General features: G+C 40.1%; 2 protein-coding genes across 6 annotated transcripts in view; both read left to right on the top strand.

Annotated features, from left to right (window-relative positions):
- Positions 1-19,478, top strand: part of mam (neurogenic protein mastermind) — a 69,644-nt gene that overhangs the window by 24,332 nt on the left and 25,834 nt on the right. The window contains exon 1 of one of the 5 annotated variants that reach the window (XM_070277962.1): positions 16,812-16,951. The exons of 3 other annotated variants lie outside the window; for them this stretch is intronic. The gene's annotated coding sequence lies outside the window, so the exon portion shown is untranslated. Of the gene's footprint in view, positions 1-16,811; positions 17,049-19,478 lie in introns of those variants that run through there. One more of the 5 variants, XM_017232331.3, reaches the window with a different exon arrangement.
- LOC108119239 (acylphosphatase-2) lies at positions 14,127-14,755 on the top strand. The gene has a single exon (XM_043210980.2). It carries the CDS (start codon positions 14,268-14,270, stop codon positions 14,622-14,624), a length of 357 nt encoding a protein of 118 aa, XP_043066915.2. The 5' UTR covers positions 14,127-14,267; the 3' UTR covers positions 14,625-14,755.

The following is a 19,478-nucleotide window of genomic DNA, read 5'->3' as shown; positions in this document are numbered from 1 at the left end:
TAAAAGGGCCATCTAAGGTATTTTCAGATCAATAGCTTTGAAATGGGGAAAGAAATAGGCAGGGGGACCTGGGTAGAAGGTTGTCAGGATTGAGTCGGGAGTTATTTTTTAACAAAAAATATTTTCTTTTGGATATTAGATGTCTATGTATACCCCCAATTTTGGAACTAGATAACTATAAAATAGAACTAACATAGTAGTTTATAGTAATGAGGAGACTTGCGGATAGACAAACGGACAGAGTGACAGACAGGCCATAAGGTTATCTTGTATTTGGGAACTTTAAAAAACATTTTTTTTTAGTAAAAGAGTGCCTATTTATGTCTTAACTGGCAGATACTTTACTATAGATACTATATATGTACATGTGTAGATAGACAGATACTATATATAAATTTTAAGAAAACCCAAAACTCTCTTAAAAATATTCCAAAAATAGTTAAAATCACCCCTGTCTAGTCTTGACTTTGAAGTGGGCCTAGTTAATCACTCATCCGTTGACTTTTTGGCATTTTTTCTCAAAAAGTAAATTAATGAGGGAGTCAGTGGGACTGGTGGATGGGGCTGCCGCTAATCTAAGTTTGCTTTTCACTTTTCATTTATTTTATTTGATTGCTTTTACTGTTTTTGGAAAAACTTTTACTGATTGTTGCCGGCCCGGCCTGCGGTTGCCGGTGAAAATCGCTGAAAATTGCGGCCAGCAACAATTGGCGGAGACTGTGCAGCCGGTGCAACATGCAAAACAAGAAAAAAAAAAATAAAAAAAAAAGAAAAGGCAGCAACTTCAAAACATATTGTTTATAATGCGTTGTTGTGTTTCGCTTTTTTTATTATTTGGGAAAGTCGCATGTTGCAATTTTCTTCTTCAAAAGCTTCTTCTTGCTGTTTTATTGTTTTTGTTTTTGTTTTTTCATTCATTGTTGCCAATTTTCACTTCACTTTGGGTCGTGTGGCATTTTCTGACAGCCGTCAGTCAGTCAGTCAAAGTCCAAGTCCAAGTCGAAGCGCCCAGCCAACAAAACAAAAAGTTGCATGAACGCCTCAGCCCCACCCCCTTTGGAGACTTTTCCCGCTTTTCCTCCTTGATACCTACCTCTCCCTTTCACTCGCTTATGGCTTGGTCTCTTTCTTTCCCCACTAGAGTTGCCTAGTTTGTTGTTTGTTTCAAGTGCTTCTGTTGTACCTGTTGTTGCTTTTTTATACTTTTTTTTTCAGTGTTTTGTTAATGTTTTCGTTGCTGTTGCTGTTGCATCTTGATTGACAAGTGACAACATATTATTGGCGTATCGTTGCAAGCTTAGATTAGTTGTTGTTGTTTATGTTATTGTTGTGTTTCGGTTGTTGTGGTTGCAGTGGCATTGTTTATCGCTGCCTCAGTGGAAGCCAGGGGGTGGGGCAAGTAGAATTGCCTAAGTTTCAGTGAGTTTTGGTTGCAAAAATATTAGGTTTTCTTAGGGGAATTATTAAATATATTTATTTTTAGCCAATTTTAATATTTTTTGGTCAGTAAAAGTACTTAATTCGGTGCTTTCTTAAGCTTTATATTCCTAAAAATAAAATGAGATATTCTAATTACATAGTTTCTTGAAAAATATATCCCTATCTTATAACCTTACAACCTTGATTTCTTCCTTATTTTCCCTAAAAGCCATAAATTTAAAAAGCATTGAAAAATTAATTAAAATTCATTGCCCAATATCTCAATATTAAATTTATTGCATTTTATGCCAAAAGTCTTTGCATCTTTCACAACTACTAGTCTCGACAATTTATGTATTTTAAACATTTTACACATTTCTGTTAAATGCATCATTTATCTTCGACTGGCAATCGATGTTCCAAGGGCCCACGGCTACCAAAAAAAGTAGACCCCCCCCTTTTTCAGCCTCCGCCCATGGCGCCCATTCACCTTAACAAGTCGGCACCCCTTGCATGGGCTCTGTCTTTTGGCCTAAAGTTTGGAGAGGGCCATAAGAAGGTTGGTGGGAAGGCTTGTGGGGCTTGTAAGCTGTAAGTCAGGGGTGGAGTTTCTTTTTTTTTTTGGAAATGAATGGGGGATGTATGGTTGGGGCTTGGAGTTTCAACAAAATCGATTCCATTTCGACAAATGGGAGAAGCCAAACAGCCAAAAAAAAAAAGTGAAGAAAATGAAATGCAGGCAAAGAACTGCAGATGAGGGGTAGTATGCAGGGATATAAAATACATATACCTATATGGGTAGCTATATAAAGTATAAACCTATACAAGCATTAATATATATCTTTACTATTTTTGAATTTATTTTATAATTTTTTTAGACTCTCATAAATTAAATTTAAATGTCCTTTTCCCTATTGAGGCTTGCATGTTGGTCACACATTGCTCATTTCCAAAAGAAGTAACCCTCTTCCGAAAAGACTTGGTTCTTTGGTGCGTGATATCCTTGTACCTTGCACGGCAGCACCTGAAAATAATCCTGCCCACAAGGGAGGAAGTCACTCGATATATCTGTACCTACCTATGTGGCACAACCACCCTCTGAAAATGTTGCATCTTTTATTTATTATGTTTGTGTTTTTTTTTTTTTTTGGCAAAAATTTCATTGCATATTAAAAGTGCAATTTTGTTAAAATTTTGCAAGAAGAAGAGCTTTTCTGGCATAGACTTTCTATCCCGTTATTTATCCTTTAGACCCAGACTGTCGAAGCTTTTTTGTGCCTTTCGGCCTCCTGGTGGTCCTTAGAGCTTAAAGTTCTTTGGGAGATTCTGGCTTTTGTCTTCAATTGTCTTCTTAAACATTTTAATTGCTTTACGTTTGTGGTAGTCACAGTTTGTTGTTTCTCTTGTTGTTGTTGTCAGGACAAAAATAATAAACAAGAGAAAGGCGTAACGCAAGGATTTTCAAAGGACGAGTATTAGATTTGTGGGTGTGGGTGTGGGTGTGTGTGTGCCCGCCTGTGGCTTGTCGAGTGCCTGCCCGGCTGGCTGTAGATTTTAACCCTTAAATAATAATCGTTTGATAATCGCTTTTTTTTTTGTCTTTTGATAAAGAGGGTGATTGGGGGGAGGAGGAGGGACTGTTTTTTTTTTGTTCTTGCACTTTTTTTCCCCTCCATTTTCAGCCATCCATCCCATCCATCCATCCATCCACACATCATCAACAAAACAAACCAAGCAGAACCGACCCATACCGCCTATATCCATGTGGCTGTGTTGCTCTTTCGCTTTGGCTTTTAAAATCGATAAACTCATTTTGAAGTTGTGCCCACACACAGATACACTCAGCCATGGCTAACACATACACGAATAGCTACTTGGATACACTTTAGTTACTTTTATTTTCTATAAGCCTACTCCCTCCACTCTCTAAAAGGGTTTCTTTTGACAATTAATTTGATTTAAAATAGAGGTAACCTAGTCATGGATATATCCTTAAAAAGATATAGTGGTATATTCTTACCGTGTATCTAGTGTTGATGTGGAATAGTTAACCCTTGAATGACGCCAGTTCGTCGCCATTCTGGCTTTCCTTTATGCACTTTGGCATCGGTATCCATATCCATATCCCACGTTCACTACATCCACATGTCCATGTCCATGTCCCAAAGGATGTCGAGGTCCCTGGGCTTGCAATCAATTTGTGTGTCGATTACACAAAATGAGCTCTTGGTCGCTTGGTCGTTAAATGGAAAAGCTGTTTGGTGGAACACACAACGAATATACATACATATATGCAAAAATTAACGCAAATACGGCTTTTTCTGTCAAAGAAAAATATGCAATTGATTTTTTTACAAAAAATTAACTTCTTTTTAAAGGGTTATCGTTAGGGAGCTATAGCCCCCTTATGATAAATGGTAGAATCTGGTTTAGTTATTGATACTTTCATGCAACATTTACCCCAAAGTCACTGGCATTTATCACTTATAGCCTTACAGCCTTACAGCCTTACATCTTATGGCCTTAATAAAGTCCTGTTGTAGTTCATCCCTAAAGGAGACGTTTTTTTTTGCGTTCTTGCCACAACCATCCCCTATCACCAAAGTGCCACCCCCTGATGTCTTGTGTCTCTACTCTCCTGCCAATAACCATAACGATTATGTCTGTGCAACATGTGACATCAACAACATCATAACCTAGTCGAAATGGAAGGCTCCGCCGCCTTTGATTGCCACAGATTGGTGGGGGAGGGGGCGGGGTTTTGAAGCTCATGCATTAGATTTTGTTTGCAGTTTCCCACCTGCAGGTCGTATTTAGCTGACTTTCAATTTGCATATCAAAATAGGGGGTAGTACACAGTAAAAAAAAGAAAAGATTTCTAATTATTTTAATGAAGTTTTGGTTAACGGTGTCTCAAGTCCTTTTAAATAAGCTTATTATATTAAACCATCTTCATATAATAACCCTAATGAGCTGTTAGTCCGGCCCACGCGGCGTATGCTTGATATGGCATATGGACAAATGCCTCTCGAAGTGATTAGCTTTTCAGCCATCCAGCCACCCGAATCCTGGAACAATGGCACCCCTTCCCATCGCACTTGACCATAAGCCATATAACGGTGGGGGGGAGGGGGCTGCCTATGGGGGAGAGGCACTTAACGGGGATTTGTAGAGCAAACGGGCAGAACGAAGGAACAGCAGAAAAAAAAAAAAAACATTTTTCATTACTTTACTGGAGCGGAAATGGCAAATTAACTGCACAAATACACGGACACGGTGTAAGAGAGTAGGTGTGTGTGTGTGTGAGTGGGGAGAGCGTGTTTGTATGCTCATTTATTCATTACATTGCACGAGTCCCGTTACACAGCCCACCTCCTAACTCATTGACTTAAAATGATAATTATGATTTTGGAACTGGAATTTGAAATCTTTTTTAAGAAATTATAATTTTTTTTTAGGAAAGATATCCAACCTGCAACCTTAAATAAATTTAAGAGCCAAATACTTACTTTAAAGAGTTAAAAAAATTTAAAAGCCAAAATGGAATAAAAGATTTAACAGCCTTCTGTTTGACTTATCGCTGGCTGTTGCGTCATTGGAGGGGGAGGGGGTGGGGGGCTGGCTGCCTTTGTTTGCCCGTTGTTGACGTTTTTAAATGTTAAAAATAAATGTTTTCAGCATTTAACGAAAAAACAATGCCAAAGGCACAGTGAGGCATGCGGCAAGAAGGCGGCAATCGTCAAGTAATGTCAGCGTCATCGTCATCAATGTCACCGATGACGAAATGTTTGCAAATAAACCAAAAAACCCCTGCCATCCAAACAAATAGAAATGTTAAATGAATACCTCCCTCGAGGGGTGGGTGGTAGGGGATTCGAGACAATAAGAGTCCATCCGACATGTGGACACAACAACAACAACAAAAATGTACGTCTGAGTGAGGTTTTGTTGTCTCCTCCTCTGCTCTGGACTGGACAGAGGCAGGGTGCTACAAATACAATTTTTATAAAAAAAAGCAATGCCGCCGCCGGAAGTTCAAAAGGTGACAATGAGTCAAGAACTAACTGGGGGTGGTGGGGGTATCCTCACAATTGGCGGCAGAATTCACTTGAAGCAATTAAATTTATGAGATTGTGTTGATATTTTTGCCTTTTGCGGAGACAAAAGGCTGAAAAAAAGGGTTATGATCCTTATTTCCTTTTTCCCCTTTTCCCCGATTTTCCATTTTCCCCGATGGGTTATGTTTAAAATATCTTTGGTGCACATTTAAATCCGTAATTTCAATTCAACTTGTCGTGTTTACACACACAATGCATAATTTATAGAAATTTGTCTGCAAAACGCAGCAGCAGGCAGTGAAGTCGACTGCGACTGAGGCAGAGGCATCGGCAGAAGCAGAGCGAAAAAAAAGAGAGATAGTCGTAGATGTGGGAATGAGGGGGATATGTGTGGAGCCTCGTGTAACATCAAGTAGAGGAACGCTTGGAGTAGGCAACAGTGACTTTGAAAAGGTTTCTAACAGTTTAAGATTTAGATTTATTTAATATTATTATATTATTTATTAATTAAATAATGAGAACTTTAAAAGGATAATTTATTAAAAAATTTAAATATTTATTTTTATCAAATACCTGTAGTTACCTTTTATTACTCACTGTGTGTCCATGGCACGCAGTCTCTTTCAGTCAGTCAGTCAGCAATCAGACCGATGCCTCCCCTCCCCCCACCCAATAGGCCCCTCCTGCTCCTCCACCCAGTTCTCGCTTCTCAAGTGTCGCATATGGCAGGCAACGTGTGCCCGTTCTCTTCTCACTCTCTCTCTCATGCCATTTCTCCCAGTACCCATTGCCCAATACCCTGTACTCTGTCCCGGTTCTCAGCTCCTTTTCCGTCTCCATCTCCATCTCCTTCTCCTTTTCGGTCTCGTTCTCGGCCTCCAATCGGCCCTTCTTGATTCTCTGTTGTTCGTCGGTTTCGAAGCTTCTGTAATGGGGCGCCGGTGTCGGTTCGCTATGTGGTCGATGGGTCGAAGGGAGGGGGCGGCTGGTGGCTGGTGGGGGGAATAACAGGGAATGGGGCAGGTTCGTTCCCCATATCACAGTGAGTGCCTATACATGTATTATGGTATGTATGCCGGTGGGTCTCTCTCACTGTCGGTGTATGTGTGTGCATGTTTGTGCATGTTTGTGTTAAACTCAACGAAGCTTAAAAGCTTTGTTTGCACCATGAACGACTCCAATATTTGTAGTCTGTATTCCTCCACTTGATTTCCCAGCCGATGAAGCCCAGCCTGCCACTCTGATTAGCTCCAATTGATTATAAATTTTAAATATTTAAATATTATTTAAGATTTAGCAATTTAATCAATATTTATGAGGTTTAAGATATGAAATACTGTTATCTTTGAAGAATTCTACATGATTAAAGGGTCCTATTTGATTTCATTTTATTAAAATAAAATAAAATCTTAACTCCATTTATTAAGTTAAAGTTTTAAAATTGATATTTCTTAAATTTCTTAATAAATTGGATTAAAAATTGTTTTTATTTTTAATGGCATGGCACCTCATTTGCAAAAACACCCTATCAATGGTTGTGGTGACTGACACACCTCCCCCTCTATCCCGCCTCTATCCCTCTCCCTGCCTCGACAAACTGTGCCATTCTATTGAGTGCCGCGCCCACTTTTCACGCACGCCCCTACGCTTGGCCAAGAAGTGCAAGGAAAGCGAAAACGAACAAAATGTGGTGGCAATACTGGAAAAAGGGGTCAACGTTAAAGTTTTGATGCCCTACAGGGCCTAAAAGTTATTTTTCTTAAAAAATAAAACTTAAAAATTATAAAAATATTAAAAGGTTTTTAAGATTAAAAAATGTAAGGATAAATATTTAAAGATTTATTTAAACTAGATACTTTTGGAAAATAAACCTACTCATAACTCTGGTTATACCCCTTGAAAGAGTATGAAAAGATTGTTGAAGCTACCACATAATCCACTTTTGCATCAGGCCAAGTTACACTGAAAAAAATAAAGAAAACTTTAAGGGGAAGCCAAATATCTGACATTAATATATAATATAAGATTTATTTATTACCCAAATTTCAAATATAATACTATCTAAAAAAGGTTAAATTTCTAATTTTGTAAATTAATTTCTTAATTTTTTTTTTAACAAAAAAAAAAAAAAAGAAGTGAAAAAATGGTACTACCACCCCCTCTTTCCACGCCCATGGAGTGCCTTTTGTTGCCGCGGAGAAATATAAAAAATAATTGGAAGTCGCTTGCAACGATGTTGTCGCTCTCGTCAGGCTGGTTGGTTGGCTGGCTGGCTGGCTGTTGACGTTTTGCTTGTTAGCTGCACTCCTCTCTTTCTACCACTTTCCCTCGGCCATTTCCCTAAATCCCCCTTGTTCCTCCTCCACCCCCTATATCGGGCATTTCTCCTGCATTTCACTCCCAATGCTCTGCGGTTTCAATATACAATTTTTTTATCCTTCAGTTGGCTCCTTTGGGGTTTGCTTTTGATTTGACTTTTGTTTGCTGGTGATTAGAAGAAGAAGAAGCTGGCCAAAAGGACGAGATGGAGGTGGCCAAAGGACATGTGTTCTAGCCATTTGTTTAAATAATTGTTCTTTCTTTAAAGTCTTTCAAGTACTTCTATATCCTGTCATTAGAAACCTTTAGAATGTCCTTTTAAATTAATAATTTTGATGGAGGCCCTTGCCCCAACCACCACACTCGCACTCCACTAATCGTCCTGTTATCCGCCGTGTTTATCAACACTTTTCCCTACCCAACCCCCCACCCGGGACCCATCCTTGCTGTCGTCATCATCATAATCATAACTATTATTATTAACGAGAGTGAAACGAGCCTATTTAGCGTCAACAGGCACACAATCATCAGTTACCCCTTGGCCGAGATACACACTTCAACCCCATGGTCATGTCCTGTCCCCTGTCCCCTACGGAGGATATCATCCCCAAGGATGGTTTGTTTTTTCGGAACTCCCTTCCTTCTCGTCCTTTCGAAGAAAAAAAGCAAATTTCCCACAAAACTTTAGCAGGCGATAAAAATTTGTCTACATTAGCCTGGGAGGTGGGAGAACGAGGAAGCATATGCCACAGGATGCTGCACAAGGAAAGATACTTCCAAGGACCTTCTTCTAAAGATCCTTAAAGCCAACTAAGTTAGCTAGATGTTTTCCAAGTGTATTGGTTAGTTGTTTACAGCTCCATTCCACACGGGAACTATCTTTTGGTTTATCTGAAGTTCGGCGAGGCAAGTCCTGGACACTCCACCCTCGACACATCCTCGAACCTCGACGACAATTTGTGGCATGGCTTTAAGTTGGTGGCATGGCTTAAGTGCGCATGTCCTGGACATATCCTGGAGATTGTCTGCTCGCCTTCCTTGCTCAATTATTGACGAAAAATTTTTGAAATTTCCATGCCAGGATTGAGTTAATTGCCCTCCACCCTCTGAAACTATATATGTAGATGTATGTATGAATGGATGGATGGAACCCCTTGACTTTTTGCTGATCGAATTAACTGATTTTGTTGTTGTTTTTCCACAATGCGTTGACATAAACAAACAAAAGTTCACAATAAAGAGAAAAAAAAATAAATAAATAGAGTGAAAATTTCATTTCGTTAAATGGGCAAGCGAGGCAGCAACGACAACGACGAGCGACGACGACTACGACGCTTAATTGAATATCGTCCAACAACAACAACAACAACTACTATCAAAAACAACAACAACAACAAAAGCTACAAAACAAAAAAAAAAACAAAAGCAACCTAGAACGCTCGACTAGGAAATCCACTTGACGACAAGCAGCTAAGACAATTGCAGAGGCGTGTCAACCCTTCCTCCCTATGCCAGTGACAACCCTCTCCCTTGGCCATTTACCCCTCTCACCCCCCCTCCCGCAACCGTCCATTTCGCCTATTGCATCAAAACAAAATTCAATTAAGTTGATTGCAAATCGTTGCCGTCAAAATGAAGACGCAAAGAAAACAAAAGGAAATGGAATCGAGCTTGGAAGTCGAAATTACATGGAATATAGGCTCGTGAGTGGAAATCATAAGGTGAAATGCAGGAAATTCAGAGAGAAATACATAATTTGCATTCAACAACATAGGGGGCTTACATGGCGTATACGTAATATGGGTTTTAGGGAATTAAAAATATAAAAATTAAAAAAAAAAGAATAAAATTTATGATTTATATTTTTATAGATATTTTATTTAATAGACAAAACCATAAAATTAACTTTGAAATATCTGCAACTTTTTTTGTCACACATTGCGTATACGTAATATTTATGTCCCAGCTAGTTTAGCTTGTTTTTCCCTTAAATTTCAAAACATTTCACTCCAAAAGGGGTTATAAAAAAATAGTAAAAGGTATTAACATATTTTCCTTTAATTTTTATCAACAATATTTACTGTTAATTAAAGTTTTCAGCCTTTTTAGCCTGTGGCCTGGCTGTGACATCTATTGGCCAACTTTTCTTCTCCAAAGCGGCTAATTGGTATTGTCAGCAGCCAGTGTCACATATCCCACACAATATTACTAGTTTTTCGCACAACAATAATGCTATTTAATATTGAAAAAATATGTCAAACATATAATTTATATTTAATTTTTTGGTTTTTTTTTGTCACTGTCAATGATTTATTTAAAAGAGGGGTGAAACGTGGTTTTTTATCCACCTGCGTATGTAAAATATATATATATTAATTAATTTACAAAACATATGCAAGGATTTCAGAGCCTGACAATGGGGGAAGCCACAGTGTGTGGCATAAATGGAATTTTCGGGTTCATTTTCCACACGCATTGGTGGCTTAAATTGCACTTGATTTATGAATGAACCGAAAAAAAAATAGTGATAATAGTGAGTAATGGACAAGTGATACTTTTTAATCAGAAGAGGTATTGTTATTAATGCCTAGGGGGGATAATCCTGATTCTCTCTTAGAACAATCCTAAGCAATTGTTCTCTAATTGCTTTATTTTAGGTTTAATTGGTCGTTCTTGAAACACTCACTGTTAATCAACAGCTGTTAGCTAACAGCCATATGGGGGTGAGTAGTTGGCCAGGACCAGGGGGAAGGAGAAGAGTCACTTAGCCAAAGCGAATGTTTGGCTTGTTTTTGGGTTGTGTTTCCTTTGTTTTGTTTTGATTCGCCTTACCTCCTGCGACTGTTTGTCTATGTTTTCTTTTTAGCTCTCTTTTTTCCCCCATACCCCTCCATCTCTCCTGCCTGCCACTAATCTCTCGTGCTCTGTCTCTCTTTGGGCAAACCACCCACCCCACCCACCGGCAGGAACAGGGGAAAAAAGGACCCTTTTGTAAATTTTAATGGCAAATCTGCTGCCATTTGCGGCACATTTCGCGTACAATTTTCATTTTTGTTATGCCCACATATTTATTTTCATGGCTGGCCCTAGGTGGTTGGGTGGTGCTGGAATTCCTAGGGGGCGGGATGAGGATAGGCCTGCACTGGCTCAACTCCTACACTGAGAGAAATGACTCTAGTACTTCTAAATATATATTGAAAAATAATTTCTTTACTTTCTCGCTGTGCATATAACATTGCTAAAGGGGGGCCCACTTTTCATTTGTTTTGTTTATTTTGGCGTGAGCGTTACCAGCCACGAGAGCATGGGAGACATGGCCACCGACAATAAGCGAGTGAGTGAGCGAGCGAGAGAGTGGTGTGCCCAAGACAGCGAGTGTGAGTGAATGTGTATTGGAGCATGGCTGAGTGTGAGTGCGGTGGGGAGCCCGAGTCGCGAGCCGGCAAGAGGAGAATGAGAGAGAGAGAATTGCGATGGGGCCACTCTCCGTATTGTTGGTGCCTTTGCTGCCGCTGTTGCTGGCATGCCATTTCCCGTTATCAGTGGCAGACTTTCTGCCAACCTGCGGTCGCACGCTGTCTCTGCTGCTGCGCTGCCACTGCTCAACGGTGACGCCACAAATGCACAGTGGATATTTTAACTATTAAAGCTTATTATTATTCTTATAATAATTGGGAATTTGTATAAAACATTAATTTTAATGAGTTATTTCAATATTTTCCAAATATTAACTCATTTGGATTTAAATATAAATATTACGCATACGCCCCATTGTACATCTATTTGTGTCCCTCATTTTGGATTTTGTGCGCACGCCATAGCAGCTAATTTTGGATTTTCTAAGCGAGTCCGAATGAAATATTTTTAGCTAGGCAGCACTGCCACAGAGACCCAACAGCGACGCTGGCAGAACTAGCGACAGCGTCCCCAGCCAGCCACATGCAGATTTTTGCAATTGTTTGCCTTATTTGGCTGCTGACGTGATTTTGTTGTTGTTGTTGTTGTTGCTTCTGTATTTTTAGACCGTTGATTTATCATTCTCATTGCGTTTACGCTGCATTTGTGGCTAATCAGTTGCATGTCTCGCTTCCCCTCACTGCAGGTGAGTGTCTGCGTTCTCGCTTCCACTCAAGCATTGTTGCGGCGTGTAAATATGCATAAAGTGCAGATAAAACCGTAAGTTTAGCTGGGTAATTATAAGTACAACAGAGGTACTCGCCTATGACGGAATCCCAGGCTGGCATCATCTCGAAGGAATTTTATTTTGATAAAACGCTAGAGTATCATGAAAGCTATGATCATGGTTTACGTTACGTATACGCAGTGTAGGACAGCTGGGGAATGGAAGTGATTTTGTGACTCAATTTGGCTTGTTTGAAAGACCTGAAAATATCACTTCAAATGCAGCAATTAATTTTTCTCTCTGCATGGATTAATAATTGTGTCATTCGGGTAAACAAATCAATGTGTGTCTGCGAGGGGGAGTGGGAGAGGACTATACTCCACTCGCCATTCCCTACTTCTTCTTCTTCTTCGTCTGCTTATTATGAATTTTCATTTGCATTGCTTCTGTGGTTGTATTTTCTCAGCTTTTCCAACAATACTCTCCACCCCCACGAGTCCCCCCATTTGAAGTGTTTACATTCTGCGTTTGAATTATCGCTGTTTTATATGCTTCGCTTTGATTTTCTATTCACTTGTTGTTATTGCTTCTCCTCTGTCTGCTTTTACTTATTTTAAGCTAATTTTAGTATTTTAGCTTTCGTTTGCATTTCAATTTCAATTCAATTTGGAAAATGGTGCGGTGGTGGGGCCCAGGGCGTTTGCTTTTCTGGGCCTGGGGGACTGTACTTTTTTATTTTTAATTTCCAATTCGATTTAATTGTTGTTCTTCTTTTTTTTGATTTGTGTTGGCGCCCCTAGTCTTCTTTAAGATACAAAGATACTTTTAAGTATCTCTATCTATGTTTTGATTTTTCTGTTAATAGAGCTTAAGATTTTAGGGACCTCTGTTAAGGCTTAGCTTTGAAGATCCCTTCCTCTCCTGCTCTTACTCTCTCTCTTAGTTCTCACCTGCCCTCTCCACTCAGTTTGCCTTCAGAAAAGCCGTGTTTTGTTTACCTACTAGGTATGTATGTGTGTGTGTGTGTGAGTGTTTTGTTGTTGTTTGGCTTTCGCAATTGAAGCGCAGTTTCAGGCAACAGCTTTAAGGCTAAATACACCACAAAAAAAACACTCTACCTTTTTGTAATTTAAGAGTAATTGGTGATATATTCATGCCCGTTTTTAAATGGATTTAATATAAATTATAGCCATTTTTTCGCTCTACCTCTACGATACTCAGGCATGCGAAATCCCTTGAAGCGTTTCCAAGTTTTTTTCATTTTTTTTTATCCATTTTACTGGCTGCGCTTCGGTTTGTTTGATTTGGCTTGCTCACCTTCGGCACGCCAGCTGCGTCGATGTCGACGTCGACTGAAGCCGAGACTGAGGCGCAGCGTCTGTGACATGGAATCGGTTTGAAATTCGGTCTGAAGCGGCGGCTCGTGCTGTTTCATTTGAATGAGCACACGACGAAGTTAAGGCCTGAGTCCGATTCGGATTTGGATTTGGATTTGCCACACTGTTGTAGTGTGTAGAGTAGAGGCTGCCTAGAAAATTAGAAGCCTTTGGTTCCACTTTGCGAAATCTGCGAGAGGTTTAACCGATGGTTGCCACATCAGCTTGGCTAAAAGTACACTCGAAAAAAAAAGTAGTCTAGTCTGGAAGGGTCTGGAATTTTTCGCTTTTCATGGAGTCATTTATCACTGGCCTCTTTTGGAAATATTCCTGCTTCATGCCACATGCCGCGTACCTCTTCTGCCCTTCTTCTTCACCAGTTCTGCCCTTCATTTCCACCCCACCCCCCATAAATTTGGTATTAAATATTTGCCATAGAATTCGTCGGCGATTTGGATGTTGCGCCTTTGCATTAGCGGCCCAAAATGTTGTCTGTTTATCTCGCTAGTTATTGTTGGCTGGCCATAGGTGGTGTTTCCAGCACGGGGGGTGACGCTCGACTGAGAGTAGGGAGTGGGTGGATGGGTGGGTGGTGCGACTCTGTGTTTGGTGGTTGCAAACTTCTGTGGCATTGCCAGTTGATTGGATTGCCATGAGATGAGCTCAGTCGGGGGAGTGTGAGTGGGGCAAGTGATTTATGAGTCCCCCGTGCTGATATGGGATATGTGATATACATATACATACAATAGATACAATGTCATTAACGCCCTGATCCAAACTCTGGCAGTGCTATATATTGTGTGAGACTGGTTTTGGAAAGATGGAAAATAAAGAATAGTAGGCTTTGAAAAATAAACAAGGCCTAAACACCCAAACACTTCAAATACTGGCAAGTTACGAAATTTCCGTTGAAAAGTTTTGCTTTAAAAAAAATCCTTTTAAGTATAAGGACCATTGAAAGGATTAAACCGCATGGAAAGAGGAAGAAGGAGAAAGGAAAAACGTATCAGGATGCACCAGCAGGCAGAGACGATATTCACGTGCGGCTTCGAGATCTTCGGGAGAGTCCAGGGGGTGCGGCTGCGCAAACAGACCCTAGAACTGGCCACCGTTAATCAGGTGCGCGGTTGGGTGATGAACACCGACAAGGGCACGGTCAAGGGTCAGCTGGAGGGCACCCTGCAGAAGGTCAATGAACTCAAGTTCTGGCTCCTTAACTGTGGCAGTCCCCGTGCCATAATCGAACGGGCCGAGTTCACACCAACGAAGGAGATCGTCACCCATACGTTTAGTGGATTCTCGATCCGTTATCATCATGCTCCTGTCTAGCTTTCTTCCAAATCTTAGATGTGTAATTGCTTGTTTGGAACTTCAAAATTGTGTCGTCAATAGAAACTGCGGATATCATTTGTAAAACCTCAAAAATAAAAAAAAAGCTAGCCAGCCAGTCACTAATTAAGCTGCACAAAGAAATTTTCAATGCAATTACATACGGGTTATAATGTACATCTGTACATAGTTTATATAGTATATAGATTTGTGTGCAAGATGACTTGGTGGGTCTGGCACCTGCAGCCTTAGCTTGGCCACATTTCCAGTTGAGCGACGCGACGCCCCAAACTGGCAATGAGTTTTTATTTTACGACAGCAGCAGCAACAGTCCGGTGCCCATACTATAAATGCCCGCTTTTAAGAAATTCGCTGGGGAATCATCTTTAGATTTCAATTCCTAGGGTTTGCATAGATTTTGAAAAACAATTGTTTCTGAAAAGCCCCTTAAAAGTCTGATGTTAACCAGAAACAGTATCAGTATCGGTTCTTATCACTTGTGCTGCCAGCTGGCTTTCGGGGCGAGAGTCGTCCCCATATCCAGTTGTGGCGACCGGCCCTCGTTGTTCTCGGCAATGCCCTCCATGGGTCGCTGACTACAGCGCTGTCGCAGTCGCTGCCTCTGCTTCAGTCGCTGTCTCTGCTTCAGTCGCTGCCTCTGTCGGCGATACATTGCGCATAATCACAACAAAATCAAACAAATGAACGCCACCAGTACATTACACTGAAGTTGAAGTTGATTTTTAATTTTTAAAAAAATATTAAAAATTTTATAAATAAGAGATTTCTAAGAAATTAAAGCTCTTTAAAAGTTTACAGTTAACAGTTATTGCAACTCTTAAATCACCTCCAGCTTCCTAAGAGATAAAATCATCAACCTGACTGTTGATTTTCCGTTTTTCCTTTTTCCCCAATTATGCTCCAAGTGTGTGTTGGTGTGTGTGTGGTGTGTGTCGGTGTGGACTAGTGTTGGCAACTTCGTTGCGTGTGTAACAGGCGCTCAGATTTTCCGGAGAGAGAATAGCAGCGTTCTTTGTGTTCCCATTAGTTGTTGTTCTTGCAACATCAGTAGCAGCAGCACTTCTTGTTGTTGTTGTTGTGGTTGCGGAATTTTTATAGGTTAAGCTGCACACACAATGACGGCAACGGGCAAAAAAAAGGGGAGGCTGTGTGGTGTGGCCAGTGCGGAGGGTTGTTGGTGGAACTTAACTAGTTTCAGCCGGCCGGTGTCGTTGCCTTCAAAAAGCGACTACAAGAACGAGATGTATAGAGAATCCACTCGTTTTGGCTCTCTGACTCAATTTTGAGTGATTCCTGGCAAGCGACCACCTGCCCTGCCCCCTACTTTTGGCCAAAAGCAGGCTACCAACCACCCACCCCCCTTGCCTCCAGTCCGAGCATTCCTTTGCGCATTCCGCCACGCGTCTCTGTCATCGTCGCAGTCGACGTCGCTGCCCGCTTCCGGTGTCACTTCCTTATTTAGTTGTTTATGTTGTTTGTTGTGTATTTTTTTGGGAGGGAGAGGGTCCCCTCGAGTGTCCTTGTAGGCTCAACCTAATTTAACAGCCATCAGACTTTTGTGGCAAGGAATTCAATTTCCCTGAAAGCTTAAACCCCACTTTCTGCCGACGATCATTAGCCGGATTATTATTAGTCTATTAGTGGTAATAAAATTTATGGCACAAATACAAATTGAGGGAAAAGTTTCATGACGCCGAAATGGAAATTGAAAATGCGATGGACGTTGTAGCGGTGGCAAGAGTGGGGAAGTGGGGCAAGACAGGTTGTCGCGGCATACATAAATGCAAACACTTTGTGCAAATATTTGTGTCATTAAACAAATGACAAACGAATTGGTTTTAGCACGAAGGAGGAGACTCACTAAGAGAGAGTCAGCGAGAGAGAGAGCAGCTGACATGCAACATGCCTAACAGCAGTACTAGCTTATCAACAGTCAAATGTTAAGTTTAACAGTAACAGTAACACCCCCAATCCTCCACTCTCACAGATACTCACTCACTGAGTAACACACACACACACACACACATGGACTCACTCAACGCAACGCTGCAACAATGCAAAAAAGCAAACTTTCACGCTGTCGGCGTCGCTGTTGCTGTTGCTGCTTTCGCTGCTGCTGCTAGTGCTGGCGTATCTCGTCGGGTCGTTTGGATTTCGCTGACAGCGGCTCGTGCCAGTACTCAACCGACTGCCAAACGGCGCACGACAAAGCACCGAGCAGCAGCATTAAATAGCAGCTGAGGCAACAATACCAACAGCAACACCACCATCCACAGCAGAAGCAGCAGCAGCACCACCAAGCAGCAGTAATAGCCGCACGGCAATAGCAACAGCAACACAAGCAAAAGAAAAGCTACCCACGACGACGCTCGGTGTGTGCGTTGTTTTTTTTGTTTGTTTGCGGTTCGTTCCCTCAGCGATAAAAAACAAAAAAAAAAAAAAAAAATCACAAAAAACACAAAAGCAACAGCAGCAGCAACACCAGCAACATAAAAGTGACAAAATAACAAAAAGCCAACCAAACAAAATGAAAACATATAAAAAATGCACTTAAACTTTGAAGAAATATTACTACGAATAGAGTTATAAAGTGTGGCAGTGCTTGCAATAAAAAAAATAAATAATATTACTCATAAAACTAAACAAAAAATAAAAGTGAAAATATATACAATATTATTTTGAAGCAATAAATGGTTTGTAAACAAATATAACCATTAAATCTTATCAAAAATTAGTGATGATTTTCATTCGAAAAACAGACCACATTGTGGATAAAGTTTCAAACTAAAAAAAAGTGAATCACTAAGATGAATCTCAAGTTTAAATATTTTATTCTTTGAATTTTTAATACATTTCATCTATAAATCATGAGAAAAAGACTTTTCTCTATTTTCCAATTTTCCTATTTTGTTTATTTGACATTTGTGTTGGTTTTTCTTTAGTTTTTTTTCGGTCTCACCCTCCTCTTGTGCGGGAAATTATGCATAACAGATGCAGATTTATTATGTGGAGGCTCTAAGACCTCTCTAGACTCTATAAGACTCACGTAAGTCGTGTAATGGCAAAAATTAAAAATCATAAATCAAAAAGGCGAAATAAATCAGCAAGAAAATTGAGCATAAAGTGCCTGTGCCAGTGTGGCTGTTTGTATTTCTGACAGATTCTGGCAAATGGCGACCATCAACAACCGTTAGAAGTTAATTCGTTGAAAAGATAAACTAATAGAGTGATAGTGTCTAAAAAAAATAGAAAAGGCCAGTTAAGATCCAATCCGATCCCTCATGCCCTCACCAGAAAGTGGGGCATGCTCACAAATCCATGAAGTAGAACACGTTTGGAACTGTATATATGCACTTGCACATATTTATAAATAAAAGTGCATGAGACTTTACTGCACTTGCTGCATAGATATATATATCATAATGTATATATGTTTATTATAATCAGATCTATTTTTGCTTTTTGGTGGAAACAATTGGAGTGATTAACGGTTTTTGAATTATGCTAATTTTTGTGGTAAATGCTAGAGAGAAAGGCTTTCATTTGGTTTTTAATTTTAAATGGATTTTCAAAAAAAGATTAGATAAACGAGAGGATATTAGGTTATATTTTTAGATAATTGAATTAAAAATAGGTTCACAATTAAAGAGATATTTTTTTTAAGTGTATCTAATTGAATGGTGAGAGACAAAACAACAAAAATCTGAAACAAAAACAATAGCCATGGCAGTCGAGCGAGCAACAAGCCAAGAAATCTTGGAAATCAAGCTGCTTCTGGGCTCTGCCAAAGCCGCTGCCTCTGCCTCTGCCACTGCCTCTGCCCGCGTCTGCAACTACATTAATCTTACTTTTATTGCTTTTCAGTTGTTACTGGTTGCTTAATTAATTTTTGACAAACATTATTTCCCAAAATGAGTTAAATGACTTGAATTATGATTTATATTTTTCAAAAAAAAAAAAATACTTAATAGGATGGAAAATGTATAGAGAGGAAGGACGAAAGCAGGAAAAAAATAGAACAGAGGGTGGCGCTAGCAAGGGGCTCTAAACAAGGCCAAAATATTACGCATACGCCATGTGTGCGAGCGCGAGGCTATTGAGGAAAAAAATAAACTGCGAAATGGGACGAAGAAATGGCATAAAAAATAGCCAGGAATTAATTGGAGGCACAGCTACGGTAGTTGGCTATGAGGAAGGGGTGTGCTGGGGGGTGGTGCTTTCTATAGGGGGCTTTCAGGTATACCTGACACTTGAGCAACCGTTTTGAGTTACACTTTTAATTAATTGTTGTGAATAAATGATGGTGTGCTTGGAAAAAGAGCACAAATAATTGAGAAAAGTGAAAAAAATCAACTTCCTCAATGTATTAAGCTATAAAAGCCTCTCTTATCCTGTTATCCTTTTTTTGTGAGACATCTATTTGTTGCCAAATGTTTTGCATTCCTTTGCCAAGGCTAGAATTCCTGCCTTTAATCTTACTTATTACTCCTTTAATAAGCTTTTGGGCCATGTCCATGGAGACCTCTCCTCCACCCCTCTCTTATCAGCACCTATATAGAAGAAGTCCAGCTAGTCCAAACAACACGAACTCGTTGCGAAGTCTCTTCGCTTTCCACGAAATATTTGTTGTTGTTGTTGGGGACTAGACGATTTCCGTTTTGGGGCTAGCTGGGGCTTCTATATTACTATATTTCTTTTTTTCTTTAGTTTTTTTTTTCTCTGTGCTGTTGAGTGGCCGAGAGTGTCGGGGCTTGGATTCGCCGCTAATTCGCATTAATCATACGACGCGTTGGACGCGAGCTCTCTTTTGTTTATGCATTGGAATCATGAAAA

This window comes from Drosophila bipectinata, chromosome 2R (assembly GCF_030179905.1).
Source record: "Drosophila bipectinata strain 14024-0381.07 chromosome 2R, DbipHiC1v2, whole genome shotgun sequence".
Lineage (NCBI taxonomy): Eukaryota > Metazoa > Arthropoda > Insecta > Diptera > Drosophilidae > Drosophila > Drosophila bipectinata.
The sequence above is the reverse complement of the archived record's forward strand: the minus strand, read 5'-3'. Positions and strand labels throughout refer to the sequence as shown.